General features: G+C 31.1%; 3 protein-coding genes across 3 annotated transcripts; 1 reads left to right on the forward strand and 2 right to left on the reverse strand.

The window, feature by feature from the left end:
• Nucleotides 1-1,228: 1,228 nt before the first annotated feature.
• On the reverse strand, nucleotides 1,229-10,242 carry LOC113394164 (protein HGV2). The gene is made up of 9 exons (XM_026631376.2): nucleotides 10,062-10,242; nucleotides 9,237-9,412; nucleotides 8,438-8,535; nucleotides 8,171-8,322; nucleotides 7,297-7,390; nucleotides 6,945-7,070; nucleotides 6,440-6,514; nucleotides 5,684-5,928; nucleotides 1,229-3,058 (listed from the first exon to the last, which is right to left on the reverse strand). The coding sequence occupies exons 2-9, from the start codon at nucleotides 9,410-9,412 to the stop codon at nucleotides 2,870-2,872; spliced, it is 1,155 nt and encodes a 384-aa protein (XP_026487161.2). The 5' UTR covers nucleotides 10,062-10,242; the 3' UTR covers nucleotides 1,229-2,869.
• Nucleotides 10,243-11,861: 1,619 nt separating this feature from the next.
• Nucleotides 11,862-13,418, reverse strand: LOC113394198 (prostaglandin reductase 1-like). The gene is made up of 2 exons (XM_064215894.1): nucleotides 13,322-13,418; nucleotides 11,862-12,921 (listed from the first exon to the last, which is right to left on the reverse strand). The coding sequence occupies exon 2, from the start codon at nucleotides 12,898-12,900 to the stop codon at nucleotides 11,884-11,886; it is 1,017 nt and encodes a 338-aa protein (XP_064071964.1). The 5' UTR covers nucleotides 12,901-12,921; nucleotides 13,322-13,418; the 3' UTR covers nucleotides 11,862-11,883.
• Nucleotides 13,419-14,585: 1,167 nt separating this feature from the next.
• On the forward strand, nucleotides 14,586-17,452 carry LOC113394197 (uncharacterized). Its single transcript, XM_026631423.2, has 4 exons — nucleotides 14,586-14,997; nucleotides 15,612-15,691; nucleotides 16,500-16,662; nucleotides 17,187-17,452. Exons 1-4 carry the CDS (start codon nucleotides 14,667-14,669, stop codon nucleotides 17,345-17,347), a joined length of 735 nt encoding a protein of 244 aa, XP_026487208.2. The 5' UTR covers nucleotides 14,586-14,666; the 3' UTR covers nucleotides 17,348-17,452.
• The last annotated feature ends 634 nt before the right edge of the window (nucleotides 17,453-18,086 follow it).

Consider the following 18,086-nt stretch of genomic DNA (forward strand, 5'->3'; position numbering starts at 1 on the left):
TTTGTATGATTTAAACTGCGTTATATTTTATCTAAACCGGTTCAGTAGTTTCTTAGTTATATAGTAATACATCTTAGTGACTTAACTTTAACTTAAAATCGAATTGATTAGTTTTTGTTATGAATAATGATTCTCATATTATAAACATGATTATAATATTAAGACAGTGAGTTGATGTGATCTAGACGGGACGAATTAAATAAAATTATTATTTACTATTATAACTTTCAAGAATATTTTTTCGATGTATAACTACAATTATTAGAATAAATAAAGAAGGTTGTGTAAAAAAGATTAAAAGTAGCAATTAAAAATATAAATCCTGTTTTAAACGTTTGGTATTCTCTATTACATATATTCTATTCTAACCATAAGAGAATTGATACGAAATTATTGGTCGAGAGCTTGATTATCTATGATATTCATTATGATTTGCGAAAAATTGGCGTTTTGAACGTCGACGAAACTGTTATCGGAACTTTGGTAGTATTAAAGTGGATATAAGTAGATTAGTGCAATGGTGTTGTATTAAAATATAGATATTTTAATCGCATGAAATACGTAAATCTAAGGTTTTATTATCTTTATTCCTACTTCGATTGGAATAGGCTATATTTAAACCATTTTTTCACCCATACGGTGCCGAAAAATCGTACATTGCGTAATATTGATTCAACTTATCACCTCATGTTAGGCTAATAAAACAAATGAATAATATTTAATAAAACCTTAAGTCTTAGTCCATATAAGTATGTTCCTAGAAACTACCGAACTATCACCAGCTTTATCAAGTTTTTGTAAAAATTATAACACCCAAAACAAAATTGAATTACCTGACTTCAACCAAAGATTGTATTTTAAAGTATACAGTTAGATAAAGTTCAGCTATTGTGCATGAACAGTTATTTAATGATAATTCCTCCATAATAAAAATAAAATATTGTATCTTTGATTAATTACCAAGCTAATCTAAGTTTATAAGTCACTACAACATAAATACTATTCTAACTATATTTCATTTTTCTCATCTCATTGTTCTCATTAAGTGAACTTTATTCTTTTGAGAAGTAAACTCTGTAAAATCTTATTGTGATATAACCACCTAACTACGTGAGACATACATGCAACTGGGACATACATTAACCCCATATTTCATTTTGATTTTTTTTTTCACACTGGACGCCGGTGGTCTTTGTGGCAAAATTTTGTATATAAATAAAACAAACAATTAATTACCAAATAAATGGTGGATTTAATTAAACAAAATATTTATTGATTTCTTAATTAAAACTTAACCTATGATTACATAAAATGAAACACTAGTTACTAGATCACTAACTTATTTTATATGATTTTATTTCCACATTAAGACAATGTTTTATTCAACTGACGAAAGACAACAATATTGCTCAGTGGTTGTAAGTTTAATAATGCTGTCTACTTCTATTTCATTAAAATTATCTATGTTAGAAATAGATAGAAATAAATGTGTAACTAAACATCAATTGAACAATATTTATAAGGACACATATTACGGGAAACAACTATTTCTTGTAATCACAATAAAATTAATGTCTCATGCTCTCAGAACACTAGGATCTCTTGATAATAAAAAATTAAACCAGAAGAAACTCTTATGTTCCATTGTGATAAAAATATTATGAGAAACATTTTACAGGAAACAATTGATAAGGCATCGTATGGGAGCTAAAAATCATACCAGTCTATAAATACAACATTCTAACAATAAAATTTAAATTAAAGTCTTTAAGCTATACTCAGATATTTGTCTCGAGTAAAAATCGATGCAGGAGCTAATTGTGCATGTATCTGTCTAACTTGAGTTTTAGTCAACGCAAATTTAATTTTAATTAATTATATTATCTTTTACGTTAATAACTTATGAAGAATAAGATCAAGAAGATTTAAGAAAAGTTCAATGACCCCTGTTTGAAGCTAAGTATTTTGAGTGTTTCGAGAAACAAAATGTTGAATATGAATTGTCGCCGACTTTTATACTCTATAAGCAGGAATAAGGAAGCATAAACTGATTCAAACAAATTGTCGATATCGAACATAACGTTGACATTAACGAAGTATGTCATTAGTCATTATTATTATTTTGTAATAAAAATAATAAATATAGACAAGATAAAAAAACATGGCCAATTAATCAGTATAGAAATCATGAAACGAACAAGTAATTACGTTCAAACAGGAAAAATATCTCAAATGATGAATAATGTAATTTTTTTATAAAATTTTAATTCTTTAACCTGTTATATAAGGTCAAGACCGCTCTGCGACATTACAGTGAGCATTTTTTTTCCGGTTTAAATTATAACAATATAACGACAAAATCCCATCCCATTTTTTCGCTATACTTATCAACAGATTAATAGCCATTTTCAGTTTTTCTTTTAAATAAATAACACTGGACAGAGGTCGCGATTGATTAGCGGTATTTGCTTGTATTGTTACATTATAAATAGAGATACGACAAAATAGGAATTCCTCTACCAAAACCAGCAACGCTTTATATTTGACCCGAATTTATTCGTTGCATTTTTGTACATCGATAGAATGACTTTTTGACGAATGCGATTTCTTGAATTTTATTGTTATAAGTACTGGCTTTTATCGAGTTAAATTTATAGAACGGTTAAATAAATGAAGAAGAATGTCAGAAGTCAGAACTCTAAATCAAGTTATTTTAAGTCTCGCGCTCTTAGTAAAGTTCTTCGAAATTTCTTCAATAGTGTTTACATAGGTGCGTGTCATTCTACTTTACCAAAAGAAATAATGTTACAATACAAGTAATTATTACAGCTCAATCCCTAACTTAACACAACAAGTTCAAACATTATATTCACGTGTTAATCCTCTTGGACGCCGATGAGTCCTCGTCGCTGTTCTTCCGTTTCCTCTTGATGAGGTGTGAGATGTCGGAGGGCGCCGCTTTGGGCGCGGCGGGCTTGCTGGAGGCGGCGCCGGCGCTGGCGCTCGAAGAACCTTCGCCGTTTGACGGACAGAGCGTTTCACGAACCCTTTTTATCATCTGAAATATTAGTTGATTGTACTTCAGTATGATATATTTCACAAATTTAAAGTGTTAAAATTTATACTTATAATTTTAGTGATTTAGATTATGAATTAAAGCAATTAAAAATATATTAATATAACTACAAATAGAAACCGGGAGGCATGTCTACCAAAATAACGAAACCAGCATTTTACACTTTTAAATTAATTATTGTACAGCTCTGTTAATTCTCAATCGATAAATTATGCGTTAGAATTATACTGAGGTCCTGCCCGTTGCTACTTAATAGGTCGCAATATATATTCCAAATATCCAACTGCACATAAAATTCACTCTCTTAAATTGTTTCTTTTCTTAATAACAAATGAAACACCTGGTGCCAAGAAGTCACCACATAGACATTGGCACTATAAAAAATATTAACCATTTCTTACGTCACCGTCATACGGTGGCGCCACAATCTTTGGGAGCAAATGTGTTATGTTCCCTGTGTCTCTAGTTACACTATTGGAAAGAGCTTGTGTGAGACTGCTTCAAAATAGACATTTTAATTTCGTTACTCATTTGGGGGACATTATGGTAACAAAGTTATTCTAGTCATGTTATAAGCCCGCCGAATAAATCACATCAAAATCTTTTATTGAATATAGAAGACTAACATATTAAAAGAAGATATTCTGACCCGAGAAGAACCGGCGAAAAAAATGAACAGATTTTTTTGGCAGTTTGAAATTGTTTACAAATATTCAATAGACAAGAAGGCTATTCGCAAGATTCGTATTTATTATTCAATATTTTTTATCATTTGCAATGTGTGTTATCTTTGAAATCACCAATTGAATTCCTTAACAAAAAAAGATTTAATTGGTCGACAGCGGCATTTCGAACGCTATCTGGGACCTTGTTGTAAAACCATAGACATTGCCCTACTTATGAGTAAATACCCCTTCTCTGTCGTGCCAATTTTGTATGGATAGCGACTGGCCTACCCCAAAATATTATACTGCGGAAGTAACTGCAAATATACTAAGCGAGCCGTATCACCATTGGTATTGCAACCTGGCATCAACAATAAGGCTAAGAAGTTCAGCTGACTCAACTGGATCTATATGCATATATTTGATATTGTGTTTATACAGTTTTTAATAAACCATGAATAATTTATCAGTTTTTAAAGTGAAAGAAAACATCATAAGGAAAACTGAATAGTTTTCCTTATGATGTTCTATGTTTGTATCCACAACTAACACTGGCCTAAAAGAGACTGGTCTAACCTGGATTGCGGGAAAAAGGGAGTCCTACTGTTGGGCTAAGGCCCCCTGCCTTAGTCCAACAGTGGGACATTTACACGCTGTTACTTAAACAACACTAGAAATAATACAAAATATTATTATTATGTTTTAAATGACACCGAAAACTACAACGTAAATAGAAGTATAGATGTGGATAATTATTAGACAAGACAGCAAAGAAAACTGAATGGATAAGAAAGATAGAGGGTGAATGGAAGATTTTCTCTTCGACACACTGACACAAATTTGATATCAAGCAAATGATGATGATAAACCAAACATCAATGGCCATTATACAAAGCAATTTCACCACATGGCCATTAATGCGCTGAGGACATGCGAAATAACACACACTATTTCATTTCAATTAATCTTTATTTTAAAAAAAAATCGTGTAAAGCGATACAAAAATGGCCTTGTGGTAGAAACGCTTATCAAAACTAAAACGTAATACAATATAAACTTAAATGCTACGAGTATCATAAATGCAACATGAGATTCTAAGGCACTAATTACTAACTATTCAATACTGATAATGGACAGTCGAAATACATTAATATCACCATAATTAAGGTTCAATTTGGCTTTTTGAATTTAGGAACTAGGATTACTTATCCTAAGAGTTGTTCTTAAATCCGGTTACTATATTGTGGTGGAATTGAAGGAAGAATTGTTTTCTAACTTAATTTCAAAGGCTACATAAAACCTTTAGTTCAAAGTCACACATAGTTCACAAGAACAATTGGATTCTGATATAAAATAATGTTCATTAAATATAGGAACCGGACATTACTAAATAATTCTAATGGAATGGCTCACTTCTACAACTATTATGGTATACATTGAATTGTTTATTCATTCATTAATAACAATAAGTTCAATTGCTTTATTCGATAATAACTGTGCAAAAAATAGAGATCATATTAAATCTGTTTTGCTTATTATTTAAAAATGGAATTTGTGACATTTTGTCTTGGATATAGATACAGTGGAAACTACTAGATGGATTTCATTTTAACTACATAACTATCTGAAGAAATCTTGAGAATAATTAGAATAGTTAACGAAAAGGAGCATGCTTATTGGCAAAATTAATAGACATAATTATTGACTATCTGTGGTTTGTTTACAACAAACGACAACAAGTCACTGACAATGTTGTATTGTGTATGGACAACATTTTTATATAAAATAATACTAGGCAAGGTATGCTACACTAGTCGCAAGTTATATTTCGTTAAATGTGTCGTTACTAAGCCACGACATTAACAATACACTGATTCTTCTCTTTTAAAATCATGTTCCTAAGCATATTTCTAGTAGCTTCAACGCAATCACACGGTCTTACCTCTGCTTTATAGTCCATCATGTCTTGTATTTTCTCTTGTATTTCTGGAAGAAGTCCTTTCAATTCCTTAAGTTCCTCTTCAACAGAATAGAACGGGTCAGCTATTGAATATTTCTTAACAGTAGCATCTTCGGCCACTGCACTTGGGTTTTCTAACGTTTTGATGCGCGATTCTAGAATGTTCGCTGCATTTTTGAAGTGCGTTATGGCATCCTCGAAATTTGATGCGAGGGAATTGGCGAGGCCTGAAAATTAGTTCATTCATTTATTTAAAAAATACAAAACGATGACAATATTTTGTAATCGTTTTGTATTACTAGGCATAAAATTAATTTGACGATAATAAAATTTATACCCAAAATAATGTCAAGAAAAAAGTGCAAAAGGCAGCAACATCACTGAGGTGATCTCTTTCACACAACTTGGTAGAAAACTAGAAGTAGGAGATGAGATTTAAATAAGCAGTAATAATAAAGATTGCATTATATTGTATCTATAAGAATGTGCATATGTATTTATCTATGCTAATATTATAAATGCGAAACTAACTCTGTCTGTCTGACTAGTCTGTCTGTTGCTCTTTCACATCCAAACTACTGAACCCAATTTTGATAAAATATAGAACAAGATGAAAAAAAGAAAGCTCAATAACTAGTTATATATATTAGAGTCATAATAATAAAAAGATAAAAATATGTACGGAGAAATATGTTCCGATATTGAATGGCCTCAAAGCCAGCATTCCAGCATACTTACCAATCTGATAATGAGTTTCTGCTATACGGCGGTCGTCACTTCGATATAATTCCTTTTGAATTTCAAGACAGCTGACTGAAATACATGCATTGGAAACATTAAATGCTATGCGTAATATATGGTGCAAGATTATGTTATTAATTATTAATATTAATAAATTAATAATTAATATTAATAAGCTGTTTATCTTCAATGCAACATCCAGTTATTTTATTTGAAACGTCAATTCTTCGAATTGTAGTGTTTTCATTTCATGAGGCAGTCAATGATATTATATTATATTTTACACAGCCTAGCTTTCTGCTACAGACGATGGGTAGTGGTGGTAACTACTTACATCTATAGTGCAATGGTTTAGGGGTCGCCTAGCGATGTAAAAAGTCGTAGGATCTGTCTTGGCTCCTCGGACTATCCTCCTCCCTGCTCTGAGCTTAATTGGAGGGGGTAAATAGGAATATTAGTAATTCCTATGGGTTACTGTTAATATTCTCAAAAAAAAACTCACCCATGTCCAACACGGCCTTGTCGTAGGTCTCGCTCTCGAGCGCCACCTCCCCCAGCGCGAGGTGCGCGTCGGCCAGCTGCGCGCGCGACGCCGAGCCGCGCTTCTGCAGGATGCTGCGCGACAGCTCTGCAACGACACATACTTCTCAGTGGGGGAAAGGTTAGCTAGGAAACTGCCGTTTTGAATGAAATACTGCAACATATATGTATATGCCCAAACACTATATGGATGGTTTTACATTTAAAATCAATTGTATAGTTTTCAAACAATAATAACATTTTTGTCTTTACATACAAGTTATTTTCATTAAAACCGTACTCAGGACATTTTTTATAGTACAATAATGACTTACCAAGCATTTCCCAGGCCAATTGCAAATTATCAACATCTTCATCATTATCCAAATTAGCGACTGATTCATCATTTTGATCACCATTGGATGTTCCCTGGTAACATAAATAGGTTTTTTTTACTGTTATAAATGAACAGATATAAACTATATACATAGAAATTACGAAGATTGATTTTAGCCACATTCAATTATTGCAATTTCTCTTATATAGTCCTTTACAAGCAAAGTTTTCACATTCATTTATTTATTTGTAAAAACGACTGTGTTGCTCATAGTTGTTATCTTCTAACACAAAGACAGTGAAAAGGAAAAATGCTAAAGCCACTTGGTCTTTTCACTAAGAAGCATGAGATTAAAACAAAATATCTTTCTGTTAATATTGACATGTTTTCGATCATTATTATGTAGTCAGATTGTATGTATGTGTTTTTTCCTTGATGTTCTGTTAAAAATATTTGCAATTATAGTAAAATAATAATGTACAAAATAAAACAAACAATATATTTACTTAATATTATATACAAGAATATTTGATGGTTGCAATTAAGTTATTAACGGGCTTCATTTTTATAATATTTCTTCCTCCAAAATGTACACATAGTATATACCTATATATACATACATACATAGTATATACAATAGAATAGTGTTTATTGTTAGTTGTATAATGCATATATCTAAAATAGTTAACACTTCTGTTGGGATCAGTAACAGTGACAGTGCATTTAACCCTGATGGCACCCATTAGAACTGTAATTACTAGTGGCAATGTCAAGGAAAATGGTGTTTTGTTGATGTATATATATTTTACTACTGGCAATAGCTACATAGATTGTTAGTGTTGGTAGATAATTATATTATGTTAATAACATACCGGTTTTTCCTCGGCTATTTCAGCCGTACTGCTTGCAACTTCTTCATCCTTTGTAGTTGATTCGGCTTCAATCTTTTCAACTTTTTCATTTGGCATTTCTACATCTTGCTCATTTTCTTTTGGTGCCTCGTGTCCATTTTCACCATTTTCATCTATAATTGAATATAATACTTGATCAAAATTATAAATTAAATATAATATGAAGGCATTGACATAATTAGACTGTCATTCAAAACTTTTAGATCAGTTAAAATAGATCAGAATTACCTTCATTTTCTTCTTCTTCTTCATTATTGGCTCCTGGAACACCCCCTCCGAGAACGCCACTTTCTTCCCTTGACAGACCAAGCAAGGCTTTGCCATACCTTAAATATACAAAAGGTATAAACATATATTTTTAAACATAACTGAGTCATTGTTGTTTTTTGTTAAAAGTGCTCGATTGAAGCTCAGGTTTGAGAATGAACTGTTACGATTGATCGAGAGAACAATGGAAGATTATGTACAGTCATCATAAAGTTAAAAAAAAATATTTTATTCACTTTTAGCCAAGATTTAACTGAATTTATTAATTTCATATTTAATCTTTGGCTTTGGACAGAAATCAACAATCAATGTTTAGTATGGTAATGTATGGGAATAAGAACTACATAATATGTATCAAATTTGTTTAACTAATAATATGAAAGCAAATAAATTTTTGGTCCATTTTAAAAAGTTTTATATTTTTATTTTATTGTATCCTTATGAAATTAAAAGGCTTTATATAATATTCATTAAAATAGTGACATTTCTAAACTCTTCTATAAATCTATTGTTCTTTATGTAGAGGTACAGATTTTGTAACAATTAAATATAATTGTATATTTATTAACAATACACAATGTACTTGTATTATAAAATTTAGTTTAAATTAATATTATTTATTTACTTTAGTCTATATTATATTGTATACTATACAGTTTATTTGTAAAATTTCTTTAATATGGCCAATTATTCGTAGAATATATTTATAAATGCAATCTTTTGTTGTTTAATCCTAGAAATAAAAAATCAGAAACCTCACCATAAATAAGCTTCAGCACATTCATCAGCTACATCCCCATGGGTTTTAGCTAATAGTTCACAGGCCTTTGCTAGAGATTCTGTTGCCGCATTGTAGTCTCTCACAGCAAGGTGTCGCCTTCCTGCAGCCAATAATTCTTCAGCAGATGATGTGGTCACTTCTGGTACCTCGGCCATCTTAAAATAAAATATTTAGTTTATAATTGACAATTTAATATTTTAGATTAGCCTAGCTAGTCTAGGATAGCATGAAACCTGATCTTTACTTCATTTGATAACTATGTTATTATAAACTATAGATCATGCTAAACAAACAATTTGGTTATCGTATTGAATATAATCATTGATCAAGATCTTTGATCTATATCAAAGATATCATGGTCATAAATGTATTTTGAAAAATAAATAAAGTTATTATTATAATTGTTGTGCCAGAATTATATCCCATATAACAGTGCACTATTTATTTTCATAACTTAAGAAATGTGGTAAGTAATAAGAAAGAAAAGGGGAAAGCTTTCTTGTAAGTATAATGAAATAATAGAACTGGGGATTAAGAAATACATTTTAACAAAAGCATTTATACCGGCAATTTATATTAACGGTCATTTTGACATTTATACAAATAAATCATACGAAGCCACGTGCACATTTACAGTTTTATTCTGTATGTTTCATTAATGACAAACGAAAGAAAAACACCTTTTAATGCGATACAATTGTAAGAAATATACACGAAATACTCAAAATGTTACTTTCTTGTGTCATACGTTGTAAGTGTGGCACGAATTCAACAGATGTTTTACAAGTTTTCTGTTGTACTTACTGTATATTTTGATGATTATTAGGAAAGCTTCAAATATTTAATCTTAATTACAAGTATACGACTAAGAAAATGTAAAAATAATGTAATTCTTAGTACAAAATTAGTACCGTCACCGTGTGAATATAAAATTATAGAATGTATATAACTGTTCTGTATCGGATTGAGAATGAAGTATCTAATACCAGTGTTGACACTTCGTAGTGCTTCCAGTTTTATTAAGTACAGAATTGCCAACAAAAAAAGTAGTTTTGAAGATCGATTTATTTGTCAAACAGAGATAATGTCGATTCTATAATATAATATATTTTTTAAATACAATATAAGTATATCGTCTATTATACTGTTTTATAGACTGTATATTTTATCGAATAAGTAGGGCCTCGTTAGTATCTCACCTATTTTAGTCTCCAAATTACAAACAATTAAAATATTTAATACTAAATCCAGCGCTAAAACGTAATACTAAGTTATGTAATAGTAAGTACCTTATACATTCAAGAGCTGAGGTGATACAACTGTAATTTCAAAATTAAAATATTCAAACTTTTACATTGTAACATTTAAATTAACTTTCTACCCATATAAAACTTTTTGTAGGTGAAATTTATAAAATCAATTGTAATTGTTGTGTCCCAAGCTCAATTTCAATCAAAAACAATTTTTTCACGATTTTAAAAGACAATGTTCTGCACCGATACATTTTTTCTCTACCGATATTTTTTGTCACATTACATACTTAGTCGAAATACTATCTTAATGTCGCTATAGTACATCTAAATGTACCATAATGGTAGTATTATTAGTCTTATACTTAGTACCATACCACCATATGTCATACTTATTTACGTACTTAGTATTACTACCATAAAATATAAGTCAATGATATACCTACGTTGACTATGTTTAGGTGCGATTTTAAGGTATTTATTATAAATGAGCATTTCTACTTTAAGAGATGCTAGATATTTTCCGTATAATTCTATATACACATATAAAATCGATTATACGAAACTGAACCCCTAAGTGGGTAAAACGGGTGTTTGTATGAAAGTTTTATTTTTTGAAGCAAGAGACTTGAAATTTAAGATGTGTGCTTTGTGGGTGAGGTGCAAGTGTACTAATAATGTATCTTTAGAAATCAGCCCCCTTTTGGGGTTAAAACGGCGGTTTGTATGAAAGTTTAATGTTATTGAAGTTAAAAAAAAGTTGTGGCAGAAGGATTTTAAATGGTATTTAAGAATATATAAGGAGAGCTGTTTTATTATAGCAATAAAAAGTATTTTAGCGTGGACTGTGCGGGCTAAATCGTACATAATAATATTATGAATAAAGATTTGTTTGTTTGTAATAGATAAAATTTGTATCTGTTGAACCGATTATCCAGCAATACGATTTTATTTTATTTCAGTAACATCAAGACTCTTACAGTTACACTTACTGAAATAATTGCGGATAAATCCGCGGACACAGTTAGTATTAATATACCTAATATTAGCTTATTGATCCTTTTTGTTTTTTAAATAAGTGGTTCTACATTATATGATGTACTATAATTAAAGGATTATTATTCATTATTTTATTTTCAATGTGCTCGTATCTAATAAAAGTAAAGTTAATCCGCCTGTAAGTAAGTTTGATAATACTGGATTAACAAATTTTAAATACCGAGATACTTGAGTCATTTTTGTGAATTCTAGTAATATAATGATCATTAAGTATAACCAATTAATATTTAACGTAATATGGTGTTTTTGATATACACATATTTTTATGAAACACGTATTTAATAAAACTTCATAAAAATATTTTGTTTATTCTATATTTAAACCTTCACCACGGCTTTACCAAAGTTATCTCCAGACATCATTCCTGTAAATGCTTCGAACAGATTATCGAAACCATCTGTTACATGTTCTGGAGTTTTCAACTGTCCGTTTCTTATCCATGCAGTTAATTGGTCAAATGCTTCAAACCAACGATCAAACCATTCCCAAATAATAAATCCTTCAATTTTAAGCTCATTTAAAATTACAGGTAGTTGTATAATCGTTGCTTTAGGCATTTGTGACGGATCTGCGTTATATGCGCTGATGCTGCCACAAACGGCAACTCTTCCCTTTTTATTCATTTGAGCCATAATTATGCTGCTTATTTCACCACCTACGTTATCGAAATAACAGTCTATACCGTTAGGAGCAGCTGATTTAAGTGCAGTTTGTACATCGACAGTTTTATAATTTAAAGCTTTATCGAATCCAAGTTCCTTCTCCAACCAATTCACTTTATTATCAGAGCCAGCAAAGCCTATTACTTTGCAGCCTTTGATTTTAGCGATCTGTCCTACTATCGAGCCTACAGCACCTGCAGCACCAGTCACTACTACGGTTTCACCTTTTTTAGGCTTGCAAATTTCAAGGAACGCCAAAGATGCCGTCGCTCCAGGCATTCCAAGAGCACCAATACCCAATGAAGGAGAGAGTCCTTTTAAATCTTGTAATTTATAAAGAATATCATTGGGTATGTCTTTTACTGGCGCTTTCTTATCACTCACAATAGTATAATCACACCAGCCTTTATGCGTGACAACTCTAGTCCCTATCGGATAGTTTGGGTCCAACGATTCTTGAACTATGCCGATTTGGAAACTAAATTGATCGTAAGGTACCTTATTCATCCGATTGTATGCTCGTATATATGGGTCGATGCTGATCCATTCGGTTTTGAGCAAAATCTCACCATTCCTTAGCGAAGGCAGTTCGTATTCCACTATCTTGTAGTCAGAAATTTTAGGGATTCCATCGAAGTACTTTTCCACGATGTATTTTCGTGCTTTGACCATATTGATTATATAATGTGAACACTGTAAACATATTTCAAATAAAATTAAAATCGAAAAAAGAAAAAGAATTTATCATAAAAAATAAATAGTTTTGTACTTTGTTTTATTCTTTAAGTACATATATAACAAACATATGAGATTCAATTTTGTATTATAATAATTGTATTATCAATCTTTATTACTACAACTGTGGCCAATGAAAAAAATATATTATGTAAAAACGAAATAAACTTTATCTACTATATTGAACTGGACAGTAGTCACTAGTCAGTAAAAAACCGACAGAGATAGTATCAAAAGGATTATTTAAATTTCATCACAATTCTTCTTCTAATAATACCGAATGGTTATAGAATGTTAACAATAATTTAAGCTTATAATATAATAAAAATATAACGTTTTATTGTATGCTCGTACCTACCTTTTAACGTTAAAAGTCACAACACATGTAGCCTCTCGCCGGTCTGATAGCGGAATACATATGCAATTAAGTTCGTAAAGGAAATATTTATACAAGCGAGTGTCGATTACAAACTAAAAATATCAATCTATATACATAAAAGCGAAATACCACTCACTGATTAATCACGAAATTTCAGAAAACAACAAACCTACAAACTTGAAATTTGACAATTTTTTTATAGGGTGTAGATATCCGTTAAGAGACTCCACCCCTACGGATTTTACGAAACTCCACCCCTAAGGGGGTAAAACGGGGGTTAGAAGTTTGTGTCTTATAAATTTCGCGCGTGTAAAGTCGCAGGTTCAGCTAGTATGATATATTTGAACAGCCGCTAATTAAAACCATTTGTCGAGTGTAGTTTAATGAAAATAAGTAAAAGCTAAAAATATAGATATATAAAATATGTATTTATAAGTATATATATATAACTACTTAGATAACAATAAGTTGTGAGGGAATGTAATTCGAATAATACATTAAAGACTACTGATACGAATGACTATATAATTATGAGTTGTATAGTAGCAATCTTTTAACAATGACTTGTTATTTTTTATTGATTGTATAAAAATTACTTTGAATCAAATATACTTAATACCGTAACACGTAAGGCTACTGTTAGACAATATATTTTTTTATAATTCAATATTTGTGTCTAAAAGTAATTCTGGATTCATCTGTTGTATTAATACCACGTGTTGAACGCCTGAGATTTTAAGTTAATTACCATTCATTAGTTGTTTATTAAAAAAATAATATTATGCTATCGCAAAACGTCTCATTTTGGTATTATGGCATATATATAGTATGATCGAAGATGTTACTGTTTTCATATAATGCATCCCGTGATTTACTCGCGCATTCGGCAGAATTGAGGCGAACCCGTATCAACATTTCTCCTAAACTGTTCTTCAACTACACTTAAACTAAACTTAAAAATAATAATTTTGTTGACGTATGAAAAGAAATGTACAATGGTAGAATTTTATTTAATACTTATCCGATCGATCCTGATCCCTTGGGCTATTTTCGTCTACACTCCTAACACAAGCCTTAAGTTTAAATTGAGTGGTAAAGAGGAATATTAGTAATTCCTTATAAAGGGGCAATGGAACGATTCTTTAAAAAAAATGTATTACGTTGACATACTCTTTTCAGAAGACGATATTTTTAGTCTGTAGCAATGACATAATAACTTTCAAATATATCAATATTCAAAATATCTGAGTGAAAATAATTATTTTATTAAATTATTTGTGAAGTAGTAACTATTTGAAATAAGCAACATAATAGCATAGTTAATATGGCTACTGGAGATTCTCCCATCGAACCAAAGCGAATTACTGATTCTAGATTTAGGGTACCTGTTATAGGCGCTCTGATAGATTACATAAATACAAGTATACAATACATGAGGTGTAAATCGTTTGATAGAGTCGCGACACTTAATGTCAAAAACTCTGGATCAAAACTTTCGGCTACATTTCTGGCACTAGTATGTCTCTTATTGGGTTTGGTTTGCAACGTGAAATTCGAAGTAGTGACTTTCGATGAAGAACCTTTGACAAATGACTTGCATTTTGTCTTGATGAGTAAAGACGATAAACTTTATATAGATGATATAGATGTTTCTAGTAAGTTCTGTTTTATATATAATTGCAAATGTATATTAATATTATATAAATGGAGTACTCATATTTCGATATATTTAAAATAGTTTGTCGGGCTCAATAACGATCGCAAATAAATTAATCAATGCGATTGCTTTGCATTGCCTCGCTGTAAAAATACTGCATGTAATTCAGTAAACGTAAAACGAGCAAAACGTTGTCGCGTCAGCACATACAGGACATATTGTAGTGCACAAGTGTGTAATTAAGCACAGCTACACTCTCTATTCCAAGCGGAAAGAGTTCAGGTTCCTGCGGTTTTGCGTGCTTTTCAAGGGACAGGAGTGTACACACTACCAACTTTCTGACTTCGGGATGTTACTGAGTATCTTTCTATAGAAAACTCAATAACTTTTAATCGACCTGACCTGGTATTTGAGCCAGGACCTTGAGATCTGCGGCCATCTAGCCACAAGACCAACGAGGCAGTCAAAGAGAAACTCACACTTAGAAATGTACTCAAACTCGACCTTAAAATTTTACTTTTATATATATTTTATCCTAACTATTTATAAAAACCTATTATTCATCTAAATATTTAAATTATGGACTATATATCATTTTATCTCATCTTTAAGGAGTGATGCTGTGTATTGAAGCATCCGATACTCTTGTCTTACTAATCAGTTCGCTCCTCATATGGAATTCATCTAACGTGGTAATTTTCTCTATGTTTATTTTTTACTTTCATTGTAATTAATTAGTTATCTAACATACAAATTGTAACCACTGTATGGGTCATCTAGTAGATAATTAGTAATATATAAATAAATCATCTCGAAACTTCATTTACACTGTTAGAAGAACGCTGTGCAATCTCATCTGGATGGGAACCAGCTACTCATTTATGCCTCTACAACAAACTTTTGTACTCGTTATTCGTGGTTGAATGTAAATCAAGATTTACAGGTAAAGTGGATAAATATCTTAAATCCCATAGTTGCAGTGAATGGGGGTTTACAAACCCGGCAATGCTAGTCTCTATAGTTGAAGATGACCACTTACTATCAGTCGGTAGCAGTAGCACCTAACTAATAAACGATTATCGCAAATTTTGCAATAGAGAAATAAAACTAAAACTCATTAGTTTTCGTCTGGATATGAAACTGAAAACGAATGTAGGATATGGATCCCAAATAGACCGAACAGATCAATATTCTACCCTATGTAGTGCTGCCTCAGCCTTTATTATACATATATAATGTATCTATATACATATGTGTATAAATACTAGTGTTATGAATGTGAAAGTGACTCTGTTACTTCTTCACACTCAAACCGCTGAAGTGATTTAGATAAAATTTAGTATGGAAATTGTCCCGTTGAATGGCATAGGGTTCTTGTTTTAATTCACTCGAGTGGGTATAATGGGGGTGACAGCTTGTGTGCTATTGGTAAAGTTTTATAAATGATACTCGGGTAAAGCTGCAGGTTCAGGTATTTAATAACATATTTTTAATCTTCAGCGTTCTCCACTTAGTGAGTATCTATTTTTGCCATGGTTGGGAGCGACTCTACGTGGTTTCTTTCTGCGTCAAGCGCCAACTGTCGGAGCATTATTATATGTTGTGGCGGTTATCGATGGCAGCGTTAATTCTTTGTTCCTGACAGCGTTTTCTTTTCTTTTTTGTAAGTTTAGTATAATTTTGTCCTGATTTATATTAAGTCTGTCTGTAATAAACATTGTCACTCAGACAATGTTTATTAAAATATACCTACTGTGTGAAGAACTTTGAGAAATTAATTCAATTTTGAAATACTATAAAACTATAGAAGGAAAATATAAGTCTTAAACTAAATATCCAAGTTATTTTAAACGACTATAATGTATAGTTCAAAGTTGTTTCACTTACCTGAATTTAAACCTATAGGGCGTTAGTTATTCTAGCGTCACTACTTTGTTTTGGTAAATTCTGGTTTGGATAGTTAGTAAGTGTAATTACATTATTATAAACACAAGGTACTTAACATCTTACATCCCACGGATGGTAGGGCATTGAAAATGTAGTGAATGACCTATATTTCTTCACTGTCTTTAGATAGAGATACAGCAAGGAAAAACCATCTACCATTAAGTTGCCCATTTACTCATGTGTTTCATAGAAGAAGAGTTTAATTTAAAATGGTGAATTCATGATATTAACATTCAATAGTGTTAGAAGCACGTCTCTGGCTTGAAATTGCTCGGATTGTCTGCATACGATGGGAGAGGCGTGATAACCTTGACTTGTCCCGGAACATACAGTACGAAGTGGAGACACTTTGGAGCAACGAAGATGTACAGAGTGTCGAAGTTGGGAATTATGTTTATTGACGAAGTAGATTTGTAGCACAAATGACTGTTTTGAAAATACCTACAAGCAAATTTATTCGTTTGTTACTATCAATGTTTCGGGAGAAAATATGTTAAACTTTTTTGATGAAATAATGCTTTTTAATTTTGCGATATGTACCTACTTGATTAAATTTATAATATATCGTATGGTCAGTTGATTATTTTATTTACACACCATGTTTAACGAATATTTTAAGAGTTTAATTCAAAAGTTCATTCATTCAAGAGTATATTTTATATTTACTTCATATTTTATAGAAATTGGCTTGTTCCCGGATAGAATAGCACTTTAGGCTTAGGTCTAGTAAGACCTAACTAAGTTTGTTTTTAAACACATTCATTGAACACGTAGTCGACCCAACCACGATATCGTGGTGAGGAATTAATTCCCCAGAAAATAATTTTGAAGGTTCGATTATGATGACGATGATATATGACGATATTAATAATCAATATTCTGTGATTCATAAAATCGCGTTTAACCCAGCTAATTCTTATAACAAACTAATCTCTTTTCTAAACTCTTCATATAAAAAAAATATATTTTGCTAATTTAGAAATAATTAAGTCATCAAAATATTCATTCCGTCCAATTCACAAATTGTGCTATCTCCAAATTTAGGTAGTGTTTCAATTGAATAATTATCATGTAAATACATTTGTTATTTTCATTTTTATTATTTCAGTAGTAATTTACTCCACGACAGCAGTATTTCCC

Source organism: Vanessa tameamea, chromosome 9 (genome assembly GCF_037043105.1).
Source record: "Vanessa tameamea isolate UH-Manoa-2023 chromosome 9, ilVanTame1 primary haplotype, whole genome shotgun sequence".
Taxonomy (NCBI): domain Eukaryota; kingdom Metazoa; phylum Arthropoda; class Insecta; order Lepidoptera; family Nymphalidae; genus Vanessa; species Vanessa tameamea.